This window comes from Centroberyx gerrardi, chromosome 18, assembly GCF_048128805.1.
Source record: "Centroberyx gerrardi isolate f3 chromosome 18, fCenGer3.hap1.cur.20231027, whole genome shotgun sequence".
Lineage (NCBI taxonomy): Eukaryota > Metazoa > Chordata > Actinopteri > Beryciformes > Berycidae > Centroberyx > Centroberyx gerrardi.
The window spans coordinates 21,474,456-21,490,542 of record NC_136014.1 but is presented as its reverse complement, the minus strand read 5'-3'; the positions used below and the strand labels follow the sequence as shown (position 1 = coordinate 21,490,542).

Below are 16,087 nucleotides of genomic sequence, written 5' to 3'. Positions count from 1 at the left end.
TTGATAACTGCGAATAAGTTTGAGAGCGCTTGACCTCCCCTGAAGAGGCTTCTATGCTCTTCACTTGCTTCCTTTGAGACAAGGGCTGCAGGAGCTGAACATATAATTGCTAAATGGACTAATATATGAGTAGAATTTACTTACAGATTAAGCTAGCATTGGTTCTAGTGCATGGTAACTTGTTTTTTATATGCCAAAATGGCTGGGAAAGAACTTAAGAACCGTGAGCATGTTGCAGGTTGTGCAAATGAGATACACTGTCCAGACTGAAGGACTGAATGACTGACCAATGGGGCTGCTCTCTACTCTGGCCAGCATGGCTGCTATTGGCTGGGAGTTACGAGTGCCCACCCCACTTTATGAGGTCAGAGGACATCTCTGACACCTCTGGACCCTGAGAGGTGCCTCACCACTGGACAGGCCAACACCTCTCATCCACCAATCACTGACGGATACCCACTGATACTCGCTGCTCAAATTACAACCCACTCAGACGTTTGTCACATGATCAGGATTCTCCCTGACTTCGATGCATTCTATCTCCTCCCTTTCCCTCTCCCTCTCCCTTTCCCGCTCCCTCTCCCTCTCCCGCTCTTTTCGCTTGGCACGTTTCTTTTTCTTGTGTCTCTTTTTGGACGGCGGGAAGAAGGTTAGGAAGACGGGCAGGATGACGAAGCAGTGCAGCACGGTGCAGCCCGCAGTGAGGAGAGAGCACTTGAACAGCGTGTAGGTCAGATTGGAAGGCACAAACACCAGGGGCATCATCCCGATCACAAAGCAGGATGCGTTCTGCAAGATGGCTGCCCCGTGCTCCTCCAGTGCCAACTTGATGCACTGCGTCCTAGTGTGCTCGGTGGCTAGCACAAAAGTGTACAGGTGTGGTGCACAGTGATCCATGGCGAAGTTGAGGGTATAAATAAGGCACAGGATTGAGATGCTGTCCATGCCAACGTTCCAGAGGGTCATTAAACCCAAGACGCCCAGCTCCACAGAAGTAACCGTCAGGATGAGCCAGAAGTTCCCCAAGGGGTTGATGACCAGGAAGAAAGTGAGGATGAGGATGGTGAGCACGCTGAAGCCTGAGGTCAGGATGGGCGAGATGACCGAGGAGCTGTAGCGGTCCATAAAAACAAAGGTGGGGTTGAAGGCGATGAACTTGATGCTGTTGATCAGCATCAGCGGACGCAGCTTCTCCAGAAGCTCCACCACCTCCTCGCGCTTTTTCTCTGTGGTCCGCGCCACCAGGTACATGCGTGAGGCAATAATGTCATACTCATCGCTCTCACGGTTCTTGGAGAAGATGATGTCCTCAGTGAAGTGCTGGTACTCCGGGCTGCGCAGGAAGGAGCCCTTGAGGATGGTGATAAAGTCGCTCTTGGTCGACGCGCTCACGTTCACCACCCGCAGGTAGTGGAAGAAGTTGTCCATCCAGGAGATCTTGTTGAAACCGTGACTCAGTGTCTTCAGATGCTCCTGCACCGTGGAGTTCCAGTACTCAATGGGCTCGTAAATGTAAAACCCAATCACGGGACTGTAGTTACTGAAGTATTTCTGCTGGGTCAGAGCGTATGAAACGCTCGGAGAGTTACTAGCCAGCAAGTTCACGATGTTTGATCCATCACTGATTTGTAAACATCCCATGAATGAGAAAGAGGCGTAGATGAGATAGAGAATGACGACAAAGGGCTTGACGTAGGTGTTGGTAATCCACTCTGTGTAGTGCTCACGCAGGAAGTGTTGGATGAAGTGATTCTGGTAGGGGACGCTGTCGTGGTGCGTGGACAGGTCATGGCCGTCACTCATCATGGTTTTAAACCATGTGGGCTGGCGGTCCAGGTACTCCACTGAGGGGATTTTGCAGCAGAAAACACTGTGGTAGCGGTTCTGCTCCAGTTGCCCGGCGAACACCAGGCAGGAACCGTAGAAGGAGAAAACATAGAAGTAGTTGACCAGGATGGCAACACACATGCTCTGACAGAAGATTTTGACGGACTCGATGTTGGTGAAAGGGCTAGCTCCCATGCCGAAGGTGATGATGTAGAGAGAACTAGTCATGGTGTAGCACACCATCACATCGGCAAAAGCGTCCGCCACACGCTCCTTGAAGGGGAGGTTTTCCCTTGTTCTCCTCCAGCCCGCCAGCAGCTCAAACACCCCTTTGGTTCCATGGCCTGGAAGAGAGGAGAGATGACTCAATAAGGTTCATGTTGGCACTGATATGTTAGCACTGTGTACATCACAAATGAGAAGTTCTGGCAATTATTCATGATATGACATAATGTTTGCCTCCTAGGCAAGAAGTTGGTTCATGTCTCAGAGGGATCTCAGAAGAAACTAATTTCTTATTACACTGTGTGTAATATGGTGATTGAATGCTCCACGTTCCTAAAACTCTATTTGTTTGATTAAATTACTAAGAACTGCTCAGCCATATTTAATCACAAACACACATTTTAACAGATATAGCCTGGAGAGAAGATATGACAAAAATATCATTGTGCAAATATGCATTAACAATTTTAGTGTTACAACACAGATGCAATTAAAACACATTAATGTACTGCTGAACAGTTTCAGCCTGAGGAAGATGTGGACTCTCCTTCGTTCTTCATACTTGAGTGATGGTCTTATAATGTACTTTCTGCATCAGTAAATAGCATCCAAATCTGTCTGCACCAGGCCCATTCATGTGAGTCAAATCTGTGGGATTTCTCACCAATCACAAATATAGACATGAATACACAACGTTCAAAAGGCATATGCTCCATAGTGCAAATTCTCCCACACAGGAACACCCGCACACCCACACACACTGTTCATTTGTAAAGTGCTGGAGCCATATTTCTGGCAGGGGGGGAAAACTGCTGTGAGGAAATGTGTTATGAATTTCTGAACACTAGAATAAATTTAACGCTCCTCCACCATGTAAATATTTCAGTACAAGTGGATAGTGGATTTGGCCCCACATGTTTCTGTGCCAGCACCGCAGGTTTTAAGTATTCCTTCAAATCTACCAGGTGGACAGGGAAGTGAGAAGAGGGGGAGGGTTGCTACCCCTGACAGCATTATACATTTTCCCTTGTTTGACACAGAGAAAAAAGTTAATTAACTATAAAGGATTAGGCCAATATAATGAGTCGGGTAGATGGCTCTTCCTGCTTTTAGTTTTATTAAGCTGTGCTGCAAGTCAATTAGTTAGTGTCAGTTGGTTTAGAGGGTGTGGAGGGAAAGGAAATTCACGCCCCTGGTTTTATCAACATTATACAGGGGGCGTCTGCATGCATTTCCATTCACCAGTTACCAAATAGGATGTTAAGTAGCGTGTCATTTTCTAGTCGTGATTGGAAAAGCTCTGGGATTCATTACAGTGATTGATGGCAGGCAGGTGTAGGCGGATAATGACAAAGAGCCCATCTGGTAAAGCATCCCTGGTTAGTATTATTACTAAAGCCACTTTAGGCGGATTCTACTGCCAAACATCTATCAGTTTACCAATACATTAACTAGTCTTTGCATTACAAAATGTATATATATAGACTTAATGTAATATAAAACGGAACTCAATTACACAGTCATTCAGTTTAAGAGCTCCCTTTGTGGGCTTTCAGACACAATAAAACATTTGGAAAACATAAGCAATCACAATGATTGCAATGGCATGCACATCGATATCCATCAATTATTCAGGATACTGAAGTGCTCCATTTTCAAGTGGCCTCAAATAGATATATCCAGTTTACAACAACCAGGATAAGCTCTGAAGTATTAGTTACATTTACACATAGTTCAGAGTATGATGTATTAGGGAAGAATGGTTATTAATTCTCCCTTTGTTTCTTTATTTTCATGTTAAACAGACCTGGGTTGAGAAGCAATGAGTCTGTAATTTCAGTAATACATTTTGATCAAGTCTGCTCTCAGGCAAGAAAAGATCTTCCATTTTATCAATGATATACGAGTAACCGCTTGGGAGATTTCGCACCTACCTTGATGTCTGTCTTTGAATCTATCCTGTCTCTGAAAAACCTCATTGCGTAAAAGCGAGAAGGCAACAGAATCCCAATTAGAGGTGATGAGAGAGAATCAAAAAACAGCAACGTGCTCACTGGGGTGATATGTATTCAGACCCATTGGTTAAACCAATGGGCAACATGTTTGAACTAAACATCGAATACCGCCTCGCTGTATTCGATGATGTACAACTGCGTCTCTACATGTACTCTCTACAAAGTGTTGCTTACTCACACATTTCCCCCCAAACAGATCTATACCTAACAAAATGTAGGAGGATGTTTCAGAATTTATGCTAAGGGAGTAAAATCCCTCTTCGTACCTCCAACCAAAATCAAATTGTCTGCTGCTTATATAAAAGAGTCTTGCCTGACACCTAGGAAGCCTCATGTTTCCTTTGGCTACGTGGTTTATCCTTTGGCTGACAGCTTGATGTTTGGCTTGCAATGTTGGAGATGGTTTGATTCCAGGTGTTCTTACATCCAATGTGCAAAAAAAAAAAGCCTGACAAGTAAAGTGTGGACAGTCCAGGCGCTTCAATCAATGAGGAAGTAAGGGAGAAGAGGAGAGGAGCACATGGCTGGAAGCATGACTGCCACTCGATGCTAATCAGCTTTGGAGCTAACTGTGAATGTTCTGGATGTCTGAATGCTGAAGGATGCAAAACTGAAAGTCCAAATTTTCACTGGTGCCTTTTGACTGTTAGGAATTGCAGATGGAGGGAGGAGGAGGGACGAGGTATGACAGAGAGAGAGAGAGAGAGAGAGAGAGAGAGAGAGATGAACATAGAGATCACATACATCCCTGTTTGAAGCCATGATTATTGCAGTGATAAAACTAAACCACCATGCACACACACACACACACACACACACACACACACACACACACACACACACACGCACACACACAATATGACTAACATCTTAGAAGCTTCCAGTCTACAGGGACAACCAGACTCTCATTTTCTCTTGCTCTCTCTCTCTCACCCACCCACACACACACACACACACACACACACTAGAACAAACACACTCACACACACGTACACACAAATAAAGCACAGTCTTTCTCTCTTTACTCTCTCCCCTCCCTCTATAGAGGTCTTTCAGATGATGTAACGCACCCTCTGGCGGCCATATTGGAGGGCCAGAACAGCTGATTGCATTTCTAAACCTAATTATGATTGAATAGACATGAATTTCTGTGCTGGTTTTGACTGGGAACTGATCATTTTGCCATTGATACATCTGATTGATGCTAAGATAATGATTTTGTGCTTAGTATGTTAGCTAAACATAGGTTCTAGGTTCATCTGGTTATAGCTAACAATCACGGCCTTGTAAACACATAATTTGCATACTTGCTATTGTATCAAGTAGTGGCTAACATGCAAGTTAACATGTGGTTGATTTGCTAAATTAGCCTGTTGGCTAGAACACCAACTGTTATGTTAGGTGAGTTGACGCTTTTCAAGCTACAACTCCTCCTAATGCTTTAGTTTCCAAAATTTAGACACAAATGTACCTTTTCAGACTTAATTTTTACTTTTATGAATTGAACTACAGCCACACCACAACAATCTTTTTCTGGTATCGCTCTTTTTCTTGCCCTGTTGCCAGCCAGTTCTCCCTCCATGATAGCACCATCCTGCTGGGAGATCTGTGATGCAACTGCAACCCATATTTTTCTCACTCTCCTTTCTCACTTCTCACTAATGGGGGGGGGTAGCCTGTGTTGTGTTTGCCAGACACTATGTGGCTGGAAGCAGGGAAGGATCAAGAGAGAGAGAGAGATAAGAGGTTGTAGCTCAGAACGGAGGGATGGAGAGGCGTTGTATCTCCAGCCTCTCCCAGATGCAGGTACAGCGTGGATGGATCTTAAGAGGGCAGTTTGTCACTGGCTCTCCTACGGACTGTTTTCTGCTAAGAGGAGAGGTGGAAAAAAACAAAACAACACCCTGGTCTTATAGCCTGCCCACGGCGCACCTATAATGGAGACCCCGGCTGCATTTGTCCTCCCCTCCTCCCCTGGCCCGCACCGAAAAAGGCTCTGAGCCATTAAACTAAATTACTGCTCTAAAACTTCTGTGGCACGCAGCCCCCCAAAACACATCCATCACGGCGCGAGAGAGCGCGTCGGCCGCACCCGCCTACCGTGGATCCTTCCAATCAGAGTGAGTGTAAACCACGCCGGTTTGTCACACGGGTGGAGATGACAGAGGAGCCAATATTGCGAGGAGGAGGTCCCCCCGCCCAAGAGTGAACCAAACTCAATAAAAACAGATGAGGAGAGTGAAAGCGAGGACAAAATCAGGGCGAGCGAGGGAGCCCAAAAGCAATCTTCACGTCCAAATCAATATTTTGGTAATAACACTCTTTAAAAACCCCAGTCTCCTGAGCGATGCGCTACGTGCTTTTCTTGCTACCTTGTAGAAAACTTCTCCAATTCTATGTGTGGGACTATTCAATTCTTAATTTCAGATGCAGATTTCCCCAGTGCTGGCTGCATTATGCTGGCCTGGCTCAATGCAGCTGCTGGTTCATACTCTGGTTTTCTGTGGAGGTGAGGTAAGCCTGCTGCAGTGGATTACATAGTAAAGACTACTGAAGGACAGAGGGAAGCCCTGATGAGACACATAGAGAGAAAAATATACAGTGAAAGACCATACAGACATGGGGCCTGTTTGTACTAATGCTGCATTCAAGTACAACTCCGATTTACGGTCTGAACGAGTTTCTGACCAAGAAGTGCTACATGAACACCTTATTATGTCGAATGATCAAGACGGAGAAATCGGGATTGTAGATGCAGCACAAATTGATAGATCTCATAAATATCTTACGTAACGTAAGATATTTCATACAATAAAGCCCAAAATGAACCACAAGTACAAATTTAAATTTAATATATGGATGTTCCTTGATAACTATAGTGCTATGACATTGAATTTCCTGTGGTGTGTACATTCATAATCCCATGAAATAGCTGAAGATTGCTTGCTAGCGAGGCTATCGCTAGCTCAATTGCTAATGTTAGCCTAGGCTGGCAATGTGTGTAAACAGTTGAGGAAATGTTCTCAAATTTTACGACCATAAAGCACGTGAATGCAAACTAGTTGTGACGTTTTCAGAGAAAAGTATGACCCGACATCACTTGAATGCAGGTTAAGAGCATGTTGTGACGGACATCATGTGGTTTGGATGGTTGCCGCCATGTTGCCCCGTCCTGGACTGTCCTGACCGCCCAATGAAGGGTGAGTTTCAGATGCTTCCCTAGGAGCATCAGAGTGCAATTAGTGAAGGCCAAGAAGTCCAGGGACTCATCTATTCCTCTGGCTATGAAGAGACTAATCCACTCGGGAAGTCGACTTTTCATATTGATGTTTTTAAACGTTGTGATGCACTTGGTATTGACATATTTTGTATAGCCCGTTCTGCGGTTTGGGCACTTTGTCATGGTAATTTTAGTACTGCTGGCAGGAATGCGGATTACAGTGATATATTCTCCTGTGGAGAGCTGCTTGTCGGCAGCTTGTCAAGTGCTGTGTATGGCTTGATATTTGTCAAGTATGTGTTTTTACATTTGCTGCACACAGAATTTCCACATAGAATAAAACTTAACTTGTTTAAGCCTATGATGACTATATGGGCTTAATTGAAAGTTTTATTCCAAAATGAGATATCTACAAGTGAAACCTACTCTGATAAAATGATTGATGATGCAAAATTAAAACAATTTGTGTTACTTTTTAAAGTAGATAACTTAGGTCCTTGGTTGACAAAACACTAATACTTTTATACAATGTGTATACAATGTATATTATAGAGATATGAAATGATAAACTTTTTTTTTTGTTTTGTTTTATAAAATATATTTTTTTCTTCTTTATGTTTCACTTGCAAAACCAAAGAAAACTGCTTTGGTTTCTGATCTTTTAGTTTCAAAATGGTTATATTTCAAACTACTTTAACTCAAAAAATCACATATACTGCTCATCTGATTTTAATTTCAAGCCCTTAATCTGAGTTTGCTGGTGCTGCAGGTTACTCTCTGTGCATCACAAAGATTGTCCATCCTGTGACTGATCCATGATTATACATAGACAGAGGCATGCACACGCACACGCACACGCACACGCACACGCACACGCACACGCACACACACACACACACACACGCACACACACACACACACACACACACGCACACACACTCCCCTGTCCAGTTCAGCAGCAATATCATCCTGGATAATATGTGCAGGAGCCTGGCTCGGTTTGAAACAGATTCTCTGGAATTGCCCCCGGGTGTGAAACAGCAAATTTGGTCATTTGCATTTTCAAGGCTTCTCCTTCTGGACGAAAACCTACTTAGCATTAATTGTTGAAGCATGTTGCTGCTGCTGTTCTGCGGCAGAACCAGAAATTCACATCTTTGCTTCCTCCCCCCCTTTCTGTCTTCCTTTCTTTATCTCTCTCTCTCCAGCAGCTCGGTTTGTTGCTACAACCTTGAGGACCCAGACGTTAAAACCAAAACGCACGGTAACACCAGATAGACAGTCACTAACAATATGGCAAAACTCAGCATGTAGAACTAGCTTAACTGCTTCTTGAAATCGTATCAAGGCATGACATTGTGATTATTTTTGTTTTTAGGTACGTGAGCTGTGAGGATGTGTGTGTGTGTGTGTCTGTGTGTGTTCATTTACAGGCTACTGTTTCTCCTTGTGTGTGCCTGTAAATACATTACTCACTACCCGTTCACCATCAATCATATACTGTAATTTCACACTAAAATAGCACCTAAAGCACATGATCGATTCAAGAGAGTTGCACCACAGCATCGCAAGAAAACTATCCCACCTGTTTAACCAGATATGAAACATAGTGAACTGTGCTTGTGTGGAAACCTGGAATATGTCACTTAACATACAATTTATCACTTATGGAGCCGATGACAAGAAAGAGTCACGAAAGCTCGTCCTATCTGCATCCTATCTTTTCCACAGCCATTCTGAATGCAGCAGCTTGACATGTCGAAGTGAAATTATGGCTGCACAATTACAGCTACAGCGATAATCCTGACTATATTGGTAGATAATACGATCATGATTATTAATTCTGATCATTAGTCTCGATGACTTGCGGACCGCACTTATTGTCTCGTATATCAACTTCTCAGATATTTTCATCTACAGCAGGCTTCTAAAATGAAATAAAATTATTATTAATTGTGGAAACTAAAACTACAATATATGATTATACATCGTTATTTAAGCCATAAATTTAATACCTGTATAGTGCTACAAAAGTCAATTGTGGAACACATTACGGTTGAGTCCTGGAGGGATTGTGGTCTAATTCAGTCTGTGATGGGATTTATCCACTTGATAATCCCAATGATATCCCCAAAATCCCATCCTTCCCAATATAATCAAAGCCAGGTTTACTGTGTACGCACTTCCCCTAGACTATGGCACAAGGGACAGTTATATCAGATCCTGTGTCTTTGTAAAAGCACAAGAGATGTTGATCTTGCATTATGCATTAAGTGTTTGTCTATTTCTGTTTATAGCGTTTTGTTGGAGCAATGCAAAGCTGCTTGGGGTTTGACTCAGCTCTACTTAGGGGTTGCTGACTCTATTTGGGACAATAAGGAGTGGAGAAGGCCTTCGGAGTGTATAAATCCAAGAGTAATTTATTGGATGCAGTTCTGCCATAAAGTTTTACTGTCACTCTATATGGGGTCAACAGATGTCGTACCGCAGTGAGAGCAGAGAGTACTTATGATTCAACCCAACCACTGGCATGACAGGCAGGTGGGGACAGGTTTTCATTTAGAGATATTGCTTTTTTTTTTTTTTTTTAAACACAGAAGATGCTAATATATGAAAATACAGAGGAATCTAAACCCTTGGCAATGGCCAAAACAAACCAAATCAGTTGGATTTATATGCTTTTATGGCTGATAATCTTGATTATTTTGCTAGATATAATAATTTTGGGATCAAAATGATTTTATTACACATTTGCCATCTTATTTTCTATTGCATATTTTCAACTTAAGTGGCTTCAGTAAAACTTCAGTAAAATGAAATGTTTCAATATTGTCGACAAGCCGCCATTCTTTAATTACTAATTGTGGAAGCAAAACTCTTGATATACAAGTATAAAATATTCATTGTGCATCCCTGTATGCAATGCTTCTATTTTTCCCTTTCCCAAGCTATTCATGTTGCACATAATTGTCAAGCAAGACCTTGAACAAGACAAAAAACATTGCTGTCTGTCTCTCAGCTTTGATGTGAAATGATTTAACAAGCAATCAGTGACATGCAACGCACTGAAATACCTCAAAAGACCAAAACATACAGTCAAAGGCAGTATGATCAGGACTGAGAACAACTCTTTTTTTCTGCTGACTCATCAAAAATGCAAGGCCTTGCTACTCTTTGATGCTATATTTAGCGCTGTAAGAGGGGTTCTGTTGAGTCAAGACCCCACTTCCTGCTGACTGTCCAATTAAAAATGGATTAGCCCCCAACACACCTGCTCATTGATTCTCATCTTTAAAAGTGGCTCTCATCCCAGTCAATAGTCGAGCACTTCACTAACTAGCACAGAACACAAAGGGCAAATACTGTGAGAGGGTGAAACGTACTGCGGAGCATGAGGTCGATTGTTGTAATGAATTGTTTTAATATTTTCTTACACTTCTGAATGCAATCACAATAAAATTAAAATACTTAATGCTTTAGTATGTAATAAAACCAGTTTTTATAGTGAAATACTGTGCCTCTGTCAGTCAAAATACAGACTGTTTTAATTGAAAGTTACACAACATATAAATATTCATTGATATAATGGTAATTAAAAAGTTGGGTAAACTACAAGCTCCAGTCAGTGACTTGCCATCATAAGGCAAACGACCACCAATACAAACAAAAAACGATTATAGTCTCTGAAAACCATTAATTTATGCCTTTGCCCTCAAAGACTCTATCCTCATATAACTATATAATCAGTTTGACGGTACTTAACAATGATGAATATTATGAATTTATATCAGAAAGATGTATGCCAGCCTACAAGATGGTTAAACTCTATTTTATAAATAAACAGTGGGTGAATGAGTTTAGGTGGGTTTACCCCCCAGTATATACACTGTACATCCACGAAAACAAAAACAAATCACCTGTCAAAAATCTGCAGTTATATTCATATATGCATCAACAATTGTTAGTTAACCATTATAATAAATATTAAATAATGATACATACTGCTGCAGGACAGGATACCATTCACTGTATAATTTCAAAAATACACAAAATTTTTCTTACCCCCTAAAAAAACTTTTTGGAGATACAAGGTTTTCATCCAATAGCGGCTACTCATGTATTACAATATACAGTACATCATGTCACCATGGCAAATTGAAGAGACAGTGCTAATCACTGTGTATCATTGTCTGTCTTCTCTCCCCAGAGCTGAGCAGAAGATTGCTGTTGTAGCATGATACAGACCTCAAGCGATCGGCCGCACTGCCCTCAAATCCCCTTAACTCCCCGTCACACACTGCAACGGAGAATTATACAACTGGCCGATTAATGACATGTAATATGTTACGCTTGGGGGGGCGGGATCTGTAATAAGAAGCTCAGTAAGAATACCTCTAGCGTTGATTAGAATTCTGTTGGATCTTACTGCATACTGGTAAATCAATAGATTATAGATCAACCATACAGTATACTATGCTGCGGATTAAATACGTAGCATTTGAGAGAGGCTCTGTGAGATGCACTGACCTGCCTGAATCTGTAGGTGTGTGTGTGAAAAAGAGGGAGGAATGTGAGCGTGTGAGAGAAAGCGAATGCACAAAAGAGAGAATGTGTCTATATGCTTTTGAACCTGTCCATGTGTGTTTGTGCTGCTTACCTGCATGACATAATGTGTGATTGTGCATGTAGGTGTGTGTGTGTGTGTGTGTGTGTGTTCATTTGGTGCATGCGTGTGTCCATCAGCAACATGAAAGTGAGCACAAGCCTTTGTGTCTGTGTGTGTGTGTGTGTGTGTGTGAGGCGGACTGAGGGAGACACTCTCATTGGCTTTCCCAATACCCACAGCATGTTTGTCATGACCAGGTACATTCATCTACATGGGACCAATCTTAATCAGAGTAGACTGCTGCATGGGGCAACATTGAGAGTATGTGTGTGTGTGTGTGTGTGTGTGTATGTGCAAGAGAGAGAGAGAAAGAGAGAGAGAGAGAGAGAGAGGGGGGGGGGGATAATGAGATGCACATTCATGCTTCATATGAGAGTATGACTTTTTCATATTCAAACCTTTGTGTGACTATGTTGCACATTTGCATGTTGCATATGCGCATGTGTGTTTATGTGCACGTGTGTGTGCACAGATGCATATACACTCCTATGTGTAGGGAGCAGTGCACGTTATTGCTGAGCTCTCTGGCAGAAATGTGCAGATCAATATTTTTTGACGTACTGAGGAGGAGCTGCTCTGGTCCTGAATGACAAGCCTCTCTCCATATAACACACATGTGACGTACAGTAGGCTACATGTCTACACGCACACACACACACACACACGCACACACACGCACACACACACACACTATACTTGTGAAGACCTTCCACTGACTACATGTGGCCCCAAAAACTTGCCTAACTTCCACCCAAACCTGAACCTATGCCTAACTCTAATTCTAACTCTTGAGTAAAATAATATATCACTTAAAATATATGATATATAAAATATTCTAAAAGATCTCAAACTGGTCCTCATAATCCTGGGTCAGTGTGTGTGTGTGTGTGTGTGAGAGAGGGGGTAATCAGGGGTAAGGCCCTCAAACTGAAGGGCAACCGAGGTGATACTGTACTAAATTAGACATATTAGGGTGTCACATCTGGTCCGAGGGCCCAGAATTCCTAACAGCACCCTTGCCCACAAGTATAACAATACAAATCCACTCACAAGCACGTACGCACTCAAAGAGGACAGCAATCACATACAAACACACACACACACACACACATACACCATGGCTGGGTCAGTTGAGTCAAGGTTGGTGGCGGCGTGGCAGTGGGGAATACAAATGACTTGCCTGTGATGCAACAGGTCTGACAAATGAGCCTGTAAACCAGATTATCTGCTGTGTCTCTGCTTTATTCTGTAGCTCCCACTGAAATCAATGCCTGACTGGAAAGCAGCAGACATTGCACTTGCGTTTGATGGTATCCACTGGGGATTCGTGTTCATTTCAAGGCTTTTTTTTAAGGCGCAGAAGTTAGGAATACAGCGCTATCAAAGTAAACTCCTAAGCCTTGGGGTAGAACAGCCTTCCCTGAGTTCTGTTTCCTCTGGAATAATCAAGCATTCACTCCTAAATAACAGTAATGTTATTTATATATATGTTTAATTCAGAATAGAGCTGGACATTTATACTTAAAGCAGACAGGAACTGGAATGGCTCCATATTTAACTTGTTTGATTGTGGTACAAAAATAATGTTGCAAAATACAATGATTAGCAACAATTTAGGATGTAGTCTCAGCTGGGTTCACAAAAAACAATAAATACAAAAAATGTACCCCATGTGCCCAGTTTAGTTTGGACAGTATTATTTCAGGTTTGGGGTGCAGCCAGGTTCATATCCAGGCCTGAGTCTGGTGCTAAATCAGTGTCAACCTGCATGCAACACACATAACTGAACATTATATAACTGGCTGTGAGTAATTTGGAAAAAAACTGGACCAACAGAGCTGTGTGACAATTGGAAAAAAAAGGTGTAACAGTTGTCACAGGTCTTGGACACAACAACACAGACGGCGGGGTATGGTGTCGCTCCACAAATAAACACGCTTCATTTCACCTTTAATTCCTACTTCCGTGAAACAAAGGAAAGTCATCCACAGACTCACTTGTTCTTTGTCAGAGGGACAACACAGCTCCCAGGCCCCTCCACCTACTGATAGACAGGGGGTGTATGTAGGACAGGACAGGGTTAATAAGGTCCAGACACCGCTTGTTGTTTCACCAGACTGTTAATTGTCTCTCTCTGCCTCCAGATCAGTGCTAAACCCCTGTGAGCCACAATAAGCTAGGCTACCACGGGCTAGATTTAAAGGAAAAAACGACAGTAAAACATGTTAACACTGTTAAAAAACAGCTACTGGTGATGTATCTTGTATTTCTGGGCTCATTTTGTGGTTTGGTGATGCATTTTTCTTATTCCTGCAGATAACTGGCCAAATGTAGATGACATGATGTCACGTCTAGATATTTACAGCGCAGCTACAATGGAACTTGATAGCAGAAAATGACTCAGCTATCTAAAACATCAACAGTAAACATCAGGTTTTGGTGTCAGTCCCTCAGAATCAAAGAGCAAGAGCTTTTTTCTAGACTCACCATTTTAAACCTAAGTTCAACAATCATACAGGGAGAAATCCATAGTAGAAGAGAGACCAGAATGCAATGCAGCCACAAGACATGTTGCGTTTTGATTAAGTAGTGCAAAGTAGTGGTTTGTAGACACGAATAATCCCATTTTCAAGCTATTTATATGCCCATACACCCATCTTTGATTGAAGTAACAAGTTCATGTCCGTTCTCTGGGCGTTGTCGCAAGTCATTCTGGGAAATGTAGGAACTCACTGACCGAAGTAGAAGTAGATGAGGCAGGTTGAGGGAAAGTGGGTTTACGAAAAAAGTTAATTACAACACTTCATCACAAAATAACTGCTTGAATGCACTGAACATCAGATTGATATCTAACAGTGTAAGAGTATCTGATGGTGGATTTTGCCTTTAAGTTGCTTAATCTTGGTGAGTTAATTAACAAACAAATACACAACAGAATTTATATAAACAGAAAATGAACAATATTTGACCACCTCTAGCCTAATCTATGGTACTCATTTGTCTGGTAGTATATTGTTCTGTTAAACTCTGAATTAGGCCTCTATATGAATGCTCACCTTGGATTATGGCAAAAGGGAGAGTAAGATCATATCCTGTGGTATTGATAAATGCGCCCTAAACACAAAGTATCCTGCATTTACCCATTGGTCCAATCACTACTGGCACTGGTCACAAACTGTGTTATTGTTGCAGTGCGCTTTGATTCAAATGAGACTCATCCAGGCACTCGTCGCCAGTTTAATCAAAGTTATGACCTGAAAGAAACACGGAGGCCATTTCTATAAATACAGCAAAGTGGGCAAAGCACACAGTTTGCAAAGATGGATTGAGGGGGATGTCTTTCAGTGGTATTTTAAATGGAATGGGCCCCCATGAGCCGCAGTAGGTAATGTGACTTTAAATTAAATAATGTAACGACACACGCTACACACTGAACATTGACTTTATGTCTGTGAAGTGAGGAGGGGAGAATTGATTTGTTGGAAAAACTCAATAACACCACTAGTGGAACTTGATACTGGGAATAGGACCAGGAGCAAATCCAGTTCCCAGTATATAAATTTCTCCCCGTCGCCCACGGCAACATAATATTCTAGTGGAAACGTTGGGAGGAGGATATTTCATAGACTCTATAAGCTTCGCTCTCCAAGAATAACTCAGTATTGTGCCATCTGGGACCACATCATCATATAGCTTTATTAATTGATGTATATAGACTTGGTTTATGATTTTTCCCTCCAGTGCTTAATAACGACCCCGACGCTGTCATATCGCGATCGTCCCCAAGGCGCTCATGGCAATAACATCCATAGATCGATCATCAGTCACCCGGCCCTGCTTAGAGAAACAGGCAGAGTTCCCAGAAGGCCGTTCGCCGTCAGCAGCGATGGACGCCCGCGTGACCGGCGGCGAATGTTGAGTGTCACTATTCATCTTGCCCTCACAGGATAAAAAAAAAAAAAATCAATCCGTCACAAACATCGGGGTCCAGAGAGAGAAAACGGCAAATGGCTTGTAAATCAGGCAACATCACCTACAGAAAAGTCTCCGGCTGTGACTGATGTGGCAGAGGAGCAAAATGGGGACAGCAGGTATGATGGAGAGAGCTTTTACTGAAAATATCTTTGGTAACCC

At 42.4% G+C, this 16,087-nt stretch overlaps 1 protein-coding gene across 1 annotated transcript in view; it reads right to left on the bottom strand.

The window, feature by feature from the left end:
- Positions 1–489: 489 nt before the first annotated feature.
- ptchd4 (patched domain containing 4) overlaps positions 490–16,087 on the bottom strand; it is a 30,956-nt gene continuing 15,358 nt past the window's right edge. The window contains exon 3 of the mRNA XM_071899292.2: positions 490–2,171. Within this exon, the coding sequence (XP_071755393.1) occupies positions 490–2,171 (1,682 nt within the window). The remainder of the gene's footprint in view (positions 2,172–16,087) is intronic.